Genomic DNA, 9,954 nt, shown 5'->3' with positions numbered 1-9,954 from the left:
GCCCGTGTCACTGGTCTCCTTGCACTAGCCCGTGTCACTGGTCTCCTCTGCTGTCTGGTCTCAGGAGCATCCAAGTCCAGCCATGACCACCATCAGTAGCAGCTGTGTATGTGCTAAGTTGCCAGGGCTAACAGCAGGGCCAGGAAGTGTGAGTGTTCCAGCAAGGTTCTATGCACCAGAAGCAAGTCTGGGGGACAGTTGGAAAATGGGGACCCCTAAGCAGCTCTGTTCCATGTCCTAGGCTTTGAAAGGCAATTCGGGTGACACTTTCTCCAGGCAAACTTCTGCTGCCTTGGAGAGTACATAGACAACCCCGGGTTCCCTCAGGGGCTACAACCAAAGTCTCCAGCACTGAGATCAGCCCCAAGGAGGCAATCACTCATTTATCACAGTACTGGATAGGCCTGGGGACAGTCCTATAGGGCAGTTATGAGCCTTGGAGCCTCTGTCACCAAAGTCTGGCAGGCTCCACCCTGGGGAGAGGTAACTGGCTTGAGGCACTGGATGCAGGCTGTGCAGCCTACTGAGAGTTCCCTGGGCATAGGGACTCAATTCACAAGGTATACACTGCATCCTCTGTCCTTGGCCACCAAGTCCCTGGTGGCTTACTGGGTAAGCACCAGATCAAACTACTCCTAACTCCCGATTCTCCCACCCTACCCGGGGACCCTGGGTCCACTGCTTCTTTTTCTCATTCGCTTTCTCATCTCTGAGGAAGATGCAACAGGTGACAGTGCCTGTCCCCAGGCCTGAAATGGGGTGGGGCTGGTGCTTCAGGAGGTCTAAAGAGGTACTATGTGAAGATGCATGCAGTAGTTAATGTTCACTAGCTGAACGGAACTCTAGGCCCCACTGCTCCTGCCAGCACACACCAGTGACCAGGGACGGGGAGTTCAAGCATGGATCTTAAGGACTGGAACCTCCAGACTGCTAACCCACTGGCTGGCTCTTCCCAGCACCACTGTAGGCAGAGCACACAGCTGACACCTGCTTCCTGGTGGTATCTGAAACCACAGTCTGGGACTTTTGCTAAGTTACCCAGATTGAAACCCAGCTTTCCGGCCATGGCCTCTGGCCCCATGGTCACACGATATCAGAGAGAAGGGGTGGGTGGCATTTGGCACTGGGTTTGGATCTGGGCCAGGCCTTGCCTACCTTAGAGGCAAAGCTGAGGGACATAGTGGCCTCCTCTCTCTCTCTCTCTCTCTCTCTCTCTCTCTCTCTCTCTCTGTCTCTCTCTTTCTTCCTTTCTTTCTTAAGATTTATTTTATGTATATGACTGTTCTGTTTTCATGCACATCAGAAAAGAGAAGCAGATTCCATTACAGATGGTTGTGAGCCACCATGTAGTTGCTGGGAATTGAACTCAGGACCTCTGGAAGAGCTGCTAGTGCTTTTAACTGCTAAGCCATCTCTCCATCCCTCCACAGTGATCTTTTGAGAAGATTCATAAGGCAAAGGGCCCGAGCACAGGACAGTGCTGAGGGTGATGCTGCCAAGAGTCCCAGCCCCGGGCCAATCAGGCTGAAACCCCTTCAGCTCTGCCAGAGAGGCAGCCAGAGTGGTCCCTTGGGCTAGACACTGAAACTCCAGGCCTTTCCTTCAGCTGTGGACAGGCTGACAGACAGTGGTATACACAGGAGGTGCCAGGCAGGGATACTGCTGAGTTGGAGTGGTCATTGAGGGCTGCTGGCCTCTCTCAGGGGAAATTGAAAATGCCGACAACTGAAGCAAAGTGACCAGGATTCACTACCCCATCACTCACGCCTCCCACACTAGGGACCAAAGGGATAGTCCAACAACCAACTCAGCCATGTGTAGAGCAAGGGATAGTCTCCGTCTCTGCCTGGCAGTAGCAGAGGCCACATAGGCAGGCATCCCCTCTGTACAGCCTGTGGAGAGAAGTAACATGACACAAACCTTCCCACAATGATGCAGCCCCACTCTGAGACCAGTCTCACTGGGAAGCAAAGGTCCAGTGGATGACGCCACACACTGACACACGATATCAACCAAAACTGCAAAGTGCACACAAATGCCAAGGGGCAGAACTAACTGGAGGGGATGGGCCTGTGTATAGGATCCAGGGCCTGAGTCAATGCTAATCAGTTGCCACCAAGAGGCAGCATTCTCCTCTTGCATTGTGACAGGCCATGCCCACTCTCCACACAGGGTCTTCAGTGTTCTTTTCTGACTGGCTCCTTTCCTCTGTCCCCCAGGTCTCTGTAGGACGGACCCTGTCCTGCACTGCCTGCATTGCTGTACTAGATCACTGCTGATGCTGATACCGAGCTCTCTCTCATTTCACACGATGCTAGCCCCGCCCATCAGCTCTGGTCTCACACAGAAGGACAGGGGCAAGTGCTGCCTGAGGGCTGAGAATCTGGGGAGGACAAAGGCTGACAAGAAGGCCCAGCGTGATCACACAGGCCAGCCCCTGCAAGGCACAGAGTCCCATATTCAATCCACCATTAAACCACCTGCTATGTCTCAGGACACTTTCAAACCAGGGGTCTGGGTAGCAGCTATCCCCAAGGCTCAGTTTTCACACAGCAGAGGGCTATGTGGTCAACTTAAATGCACCCCCAAAGAAGCAATTTTTTTAAAATTTTAATTAAGAGACTGGGAAGAGAATATCAGACTGCAACACAGTAGGAGGATAGTTCTCTGGGAACTTCTATCCCCATAGTGTATGTGTGTGTGTGTGTGTGTGTGTGTGTGTGTGTGTGTGCTCGCACATATCCATATATGTCCCCTACCCCAAAAAGTGGTATCCCAAAAAGTAAGGTGAGCTGAGCATTTTGGGGAGGTTCTCAGTGGGCAAAGAGGAGGTGCTAGACCATGAGAGCCACTCTGGGGGATGCAGAATGACAAGTGACAACCTAGAGGTAAAGCACAGGACTGGTAATAAGCTCCCAAGCCACTCTGAGAGCTAGGGGTCCAAGCAGGGCCACCGAGAAAGCAGGCTTGACTGTGAGCATCTCTGAGCCATGTGGTCCACCTGGAAACTGCTACACAGGAGGAAGGAGAGAGATACTGACTACAGGGGTGGCCATACAGTGGACAGCTACACATGCTTTGGACGCTGCAGTCTCAGTGCTTCTATAGGAGCCTTGTCTGTGTGGCCACCCTGCTCCCCCTGCTGTGGGCTGAGGACTGTAGAACCTGCCTCCTTACCAGCTCTATCTGGTCCTTCTCGGCCACTGGGATGAGGGGCCTGAGGCTCTGGAGTGGCTGCTTCCCCAGCACTTCGTCCAGCACTGGGGTCAGTCTGAGGTCTGGGAGCACGAGGTGGTTCAATCTTGTCCTGCTCCAATGAGGCGGTGGCATTGAGCCGGGCCCGGGCCTGGGGCTGTGGTGCGGGTGGAGGAGGTGGGCCAGAGGGGCTCGGAGGTGGGGTGCCTGAGTTCATCGTGCCTGCAAACAAAGGGGAGGATTAGACACGCACAAAAGCCCCTGAACCAGCCTGGTGGTAAAGCAGGAACTGGGTGTGACTGCCAAGCTCTGCAATCTCATTTAACTCGACAACCCCACGGGGCAGTCTTGAGTTCCCATCCTCTCAGGTCAAGCCAGGTGACCTGGGGTTTTGTGCCTTCATCTGAGAAATGAGGATGACTCTGATGACACCGTGGCACACTGAACATAGGGCCTGGCCATAGGGGATGCATGGGACTTACATGTGTCACCAGCATCTGTCAAAGTCGGTCTCTGCAGACGTAATAGCTAAAGTTGTTGGAATGAGATCACAGAGGCTTAGGCTGGTCCTAAGTCCAATGGGCTGTTTCCTTAGAAAGAGACAGGGCCCAGGGGCCACATGGAGATGGATCAGAGGCTGAAGTAAGACAACTGCAGGAGGACAAACACCAAGGACGACAGCCACCCCAGAAGGTGGAAAGGTGAGGAAGGACCTTGCACACTGAAGTGTGAGGAGACCACTCGTCAGATCACAAATGACCCCCCTCAAAGCCAAGGCCAAGTCTGTTCTCTTCATTACTTTTAAGGGAACAGGCTAGGGGGTCTGGCAATGAGGCAATAGACATCTGATTCAAAGGGGCCCTTATCTCTAGGCCTGAACTCCCAGCATGTGATCCTAAATAGCCATGTGCTTTTCAGTGCCTTTTCATGCATCAGTGTCCTTCTCTAGGACCTAGAACCTAGGACACGTTGGGGGGATCCAAGACGAAGTCGCAAGGGACCAGGTCTCATCTATCCCTGAGCTTGGCCAAATAGCTCCCTGATGGATGGTTCTGTATACTGTGTCCCTGGGAAATCCAGGGGTGAACCCAGGTCTGCATGCTAGACACAGGCTTGTTCCACCCCCAACTTAAAATGGTTCCCATTGACGGGAGCTGTGTCCAAAGAGCAAAGTAGATTTCAATCTAGCATTCTCCTGCACAGCGCAGAGACCTTAATTCAATTTACTTTCTTATTTATGGGGTTTTTTTTGAGCCCTTATTTTAAAAACAATCCCTGGGGATATTTAACATCAAAAACATGGCCAAGCCTCATGAATCTGCTCGGAAATCAACACAGAGCTCTGACCCATCTCCCAAATACAGGCTTCTGGGAATAGCAATGCCTAAAAACCTTGTCAGCTCATCACATGTGCAGCCTCAAGGGCGCATGCAGATCCAAGGGAACTCGCAGATCACTGTGGGACTACATGTCCACAGGGACATCCAGACCCATGAAGATATGCAAATCAGCAGGATTCACAACCACAGGAGCCCACAGACCCAAGGGGGGCCACAGTCAGCAGTGCAGTGATTAAGGGGCAGGGCTCTCAGACAGAGCCACCAGACCACCTCAGACTCTAGAAAGGTAACCTCCAGGGGTCACCCTGACACTTAAGGGGGCTCCCCTACCCCATAGATACCTATGCAAAAGCACTGCTCAGTCCTTCCATGCATCTTCTGTGGGCTCCTCCAAGCCAAGCAGGTAGGAATGCACCATCCCAGGCCACTGGTGAAGAAACCTTTCAGCCTTCAATCTCATCCATCGCCCAGACCCCAGACACTGAGGTCTGAAAGGAGGAGGAACTGTTCAAACAACCTGAGGTGCCCAGGTGTGGGTGTAAACCCACATCTGTGATTCCTCCCACCTCAGCAAACATTTCACTGAAAGAGGCTTTGCCCCTCCCTACTCTTCTCCAGGTCTCTTCACTGACACACTGGCTGTCATTCCATAGAACTAAAGAACTGGTGCCTCCATGTTTGTGTCCTGCCATGCCCTCCTTCTGGGAGCCCTCCCACCCCACCCCTCCCCAGCACAGAGCCCCCAGGCTTCAGTTGCAGCTCCAGCTACAAGTTCGCCAGAGTTTCTCAGATGCTGCTATTGAGGCCCTAAACAGGCCCTCAGGGCTTCTGTCCAGCCTTCTCTCTGTGATAGAGAAAACACTACCTTCCTGACAACAGGGCATTACTTCATAACCACAGGCACCACGGGGAGTGGCTGGCTAGCTTAGTCCCTGCCTCAGTTTCCCTACCTGTACATCAGTGTGCAACAGGATTTGGTAAAAAGAGAAGGTCACCTGTAAACGGTGAGGCATTTGAAAACAAACCAAAACAACAAAACAAAACCCCTAAACGGGGGACTGGGGAAATAGTTCAACTGGTAGAATGTTTGCCAGGCATAAAGTCCCCAGTCACAATGTGAAAAACAAAAGCCTTCTCAGGCAGTGGTGGCTTGTGCCTTTAATCTCAGCACTTGGAAGTCAGAGACAGGTGGATCTCTATGTTCAAGGGCAGCCTGGTGTACAGAGCTATTTCCAGGACAGCCAGGGCTCGACAAAGAAACCCTATCTCAAAGAAAACCAAACCAAACAACCAAACAAATAAAAACAAAACCAAACAAAAGCCTTATGCAACAATCCCAGTGATGTGGAGGTAGAGCCAGGCTCACCCACGGGCTTGTGGGTCAGTCACCCTAACTGAGTTGAGAAGCTCCAGGCCAGTGATAGACCCTGTCTCCAAAAACAAAGGGGACAGTGAGTGAACAACAGCTAAGGTTGACCTCGGGCCTCCCACAAACACATGCATTCATGTGTACACTCATGAGCACACACATACATATAAATGCACGCACATGCACACACGTGTGCACACACCAACACACACACAAACATCCACATCCACTCACTCACAGCTCTGAGTGTGAACACCTCTCCTTTAGGTGAAGAATACCTTATAAAAGGAAATGTCAGGGAAGCAGGCTATGGCTGGCTACCACGCTCCCAGGTAACTTACTATGTGCACACAGTGCCAAAGCAAAACTATTCAAGATAAGAAATCTGGCAAGGCGGTGTGGATGCAGGGGAATTCATTTGCAGGTTCTGGGACTAAAGGCCAAGCCTAGTTTAGGTCACAGAGCTTGTTAACTCAAAGCAATTTCCTGGAATTATTGGTCACAGAGACATAATAATCAGCCTGACATGGAGAGGACTTGCCTAGTGCAGCAGTGAGCCCAGAAGACAGGGCTGCACCTCAGGGCTTACAATAGTGCTTAATGAATGCAGGCTGAAACCTGAGGCAGCTAGGCTTCAGGCACTGGGGACTTACAGGGCTGAATGACCTTAGGCAAGTCCCTCCCCAGGGCTAGAAATCCCTGGCTGTGGAAGAAGAGCTTCATCACCCAGCTCTGGCTCCAGCTCCACAGTGGCCAGAGCGGTGGCTTAGAACCCATCACTGAGTAAGATCCCAAAACACAAAGTGGCCGGCATTCTTTCCCTGTGAACACCAAGATATATTTTTATCCCATCTACACAAATGCCAGCGTCAAGGAGCTGGGCTGAGGAGTGGCTATCCTCAGAAAGGCCACCCTGGAGAAGGCTGCCTGACTGTGGTCTACAAAGGCTAGGGGTATAGGACTACAAGGAGCCCTCTATCCATCCCAGACCAACTCTATTCTGCTCTGCAGGGGATGGTGCCACTCTTCTAGTCCCTTGGTTACAGGCCCTGTAAAGTCAAGTTGGCTAGCATTTCCAAGTCCACATGGTACTCATGAGAGACACCCACACACACTTGCACAGAGAAGCATCCCCCACAGCAATCCTTCAGTGTCCGAAGAGCCCAGTGATGGAGTCCTCAGCCCCCACAGCACAGCTACTAACCACGATCTTGTACATAAAGATTCAAAGGCAGAAGACAAAATGTAATAGTGTCAAGTGGTATTTAAAATAGACTTGGTAATCATCCTGGGTCTGTTTAGGATTTCAAAACTTATCTGTAGAAAAGGATGAAAGAAATGCCCCTCCTCCATGACAATACTTGCTATCTCTGGGTAAGGAGCATAGCTGGTTTTATTTTAGCTTTTAAAAACATACATTTCCTTAATTTTCTATAACAAATGTGGAGCGTTGGGGGAGTTAAAATGAAGCATTATTTTAAAACCCTCCAGTGACCAAGTCCCTGCCCTGTGAGGTCCACTCTGGCCTGGCCTGACCCAGCCCTCTGGCACAGAACTGACCCTCAAGACAAGGTCACAAAGGCCTTGAAGTCTCCCAGGTGCCTATTTTTGCCCAGAGTATTAAGTCCAAACCAAGGAACAGTCTAGCTCTCCCAATGTGACAAGTTCATGGGAACAGCGGGGGAGTGAACCGGAGGCCTGGGCTGCAATGGTGGACAGCCAAGCTTATCAAGTCTGGCACCTGCTCTGGGCTGGCTGTGTGGGCCTATGCGTCCCCATTGTGGGGCACTGAGCCTCCCTGTCCAGCAGAAGATGCTCCAGGGCTGATGTGTGAGCATCTGACTTGGTGATAAGGTGATATCTAGTTAGGCAGTCCTAGATGGAAAAGTCACGGAGATGGACTGGACAGAAACACGACTCTCATTTAACCATGGGAAAGCCAGCTTACGGACTTTGCAGAGGCCTGGCTGAGCCTTCAGGACAATCAGAAGAGAAGAGGAGATTTTTCAACATTAGATATACCTATGCCCTGGAGGAGGGGTAGATAGATAGGCAGACATCAGTCCCCTGGAGCCAGAAGGAATGCCAGGTTAGGAGATGAGCCTGATCCCATAGGCCAGAGAAATGTAGGAACCATTAAGGGTGGCTGGAGCCATGGGAGACCAGAGAGGAGGGTGGGAGCCATCCAGTCAAAGTGAGGGGACTACAACAGGGCAAATGCTAGGGTAGACAGGATACCAGGAATGACCGGACCTCAGTAAGGGGAACTAAGAAGTGGGGACTCAGAAGTGGCTTGGCATGTGGCTGGGGCTTTAGCCCCCTTCCTAATGTAAAAAAGGTACATTATACAGAACAGTACTCCCACCTAGCCATTGCCACTGTACCGCCATCAGGGACAAAGATGTGTCTGGCATCTGTCATATAGCATAGGTGTTTCTGGGGCCAAGATTGAACTAGGTCTCCTATGCCACCAGCTCCAAACCTGAAGGCATAAGGAAGGCCGGCACTGGGGTGTTCCACACACTTCCACCTGGGAAAGAAGGTGAGAGGTGTTTCCAGCCAATCCTGCCTGTATCTGAGGAGGTCCAAGGAACATTCAGGAAGAAATTGGAACATAAACCCTCTCTAGATTCCTAGTCAGATGAAAAATACCTTCGGGTGTCATCAGCACCAGAGAGACAGAGGTCAACTGGTGAGGGAAGTGGGAAGGCAGCCCCTGTGGTCCTCACAGGCTTCAAGAGCCTAGGACACAGCTCTGAGTGAGTGTTGAATCCTAGAGAGGAAAGTCCCAGCCAACTACCTGGGGTCTTTGTCCAAGGTGACAGAGGAAGGGCTGCACCTGCTTGCTGGGGAGCAGAGGTTCATTAGCTCTGTCCATTAGGTGCATGGTCCTGGTCAGGCCCCAAATCTACTGAGCCTCTGGTGTCAAATGGAAACTGTAAGTTCTACCCCTGGGACTAGGGGCCCGAGCGCGCGGTGGAGGGCGGCAGTGGCAGGGAGATGGTTCCAAGAAACCAAAACGCTGGTTTATTGGACTCTCATGATCAACTAACAAAATGCGGTGAAAGGACGCAGCTCCATCACACCCGAAAGTGTAGGGTCAGATTTTCCAGAAGGCTTCCAGTCATCTGACCAGAATCTAAGTTCCTCAAGGTGCGGTGCATACCTGAGCTGGGGTCACATCACGGCCAGCCGGTTCCTAATAGGGTGGGTAACTATAGGCGGGTCCCAAGGGTTCCAACTGTCCTACCTCCTTTACTGAGGACCCGAAGAGGGAGAGAAACAGCCACACGGCTCCCGGGTGGGCTGAGCCCCCACGCGCCCTAGGAATCAGGTCTTGCATGGCCCTGTGCAGAAGGTCTGGGGATATAGGTCTTGATGGGGCAGCCTCTCCAACCCGCTGTCCCATCCGCAGCGCGGTCTCGCGGGGAGATTTGCGGGAGTGCCGAGACTCCGGGGCTGAGTGAGAGACGCACGGCTTGGGCACAACTGGCCCAGTTGGGGCAGTGGACGCCTCGGGCTCCGTGGAGCAGCGAGAGTCCTGGCCTCCAACTTCTAGCAACTTGGAGTATCTTGGAGCCGGGCCACCCATCAGGGGAAACTGAGGCCGGGAGAGCCGCGCCTTCCAACGCTCTGTAACCCTCCCTGACCCTGCGCGGCCAATGCCAAGGCCATAGCCATGGCACAACGACCCTAAAGAACTTACCGGCCGCAGTGCTGGGCCTCCCAGCCCGCAGCGAAGTTGCTCGGAAACCGCGGAGATCTCAGCGGCCAGCTGAGCAGGCGGAGCGCGCGGCCCTACATTCAGCGCGGCCCGGGAAGGGGGCGGGGCCTGGGCGGGGCCTATGCCACCCTCCATTCCTGTAGCGACTCAGGGGGATTCGGCCCGCTGAGTGGCCAGCATGCCTGCCAATCACTATATGCTCTCGCGAATCATGGAGCGCCTCGCCTTGCAGCGACTTGCTCTCTCGGGTCGCCAGGAGGACACATGGCGCCGAGAGGGCGGGTCTGGCCGGCCCACAACTTAATTTCCGAGTGGACTCGTCGCGG

General features: G+C 52.8%; 1 protein-coding gene across 1 annotated transcript in view; it reads right to left on the bottom strand.

Moving 5' to 3' along the window:
- The window catches only part of Wfs1 (wolframin ER transmembrane glycoprotein), a 23,935-nt gene extending 14,210 nt beyond the window's left edge, over window positions 1-9,725 (bottom strand). The window contains exons 1-2 of the mRNA XM_028758149.1: window positions 9,611-9,725; window positions 3,178-3,417 (exon numbers count right to left, since the gene is read on the bottom strand). Coding sequence (XP_028613982.1) covers window positions 3,178-3,412 — 235 coding nt within the window. The 5' untranslated portion in view covers window positions 3,413-3,417; window positions 9,611-9,725. The remainder of the gene's footprint in view (window positions 1-3,177; window positions 3,418-9,610) is intronic.
- Between the last annotated feature and the right edge of the window lie 229 nt (window positions 9,726-9,954).

This window comes from Grammomys surdaster, unplaced genomic scaffold (assembly GCF_004785775.1).
Source record: "Grammomys surdaster isolate TR1022 unplaced genomic scaffold, NIH_TR_1.0 126187, whole genome shotgun sequence".
Taxonomy (NCBI): Eukaryota; Metazoa; Chordata; class Mammalia; order Rodentia; family Muridae; genus Grammomys; species Grammomys surdaster.
This window is presented reverse-complemented; position numbering and strand designations above follow the sequence as displayed.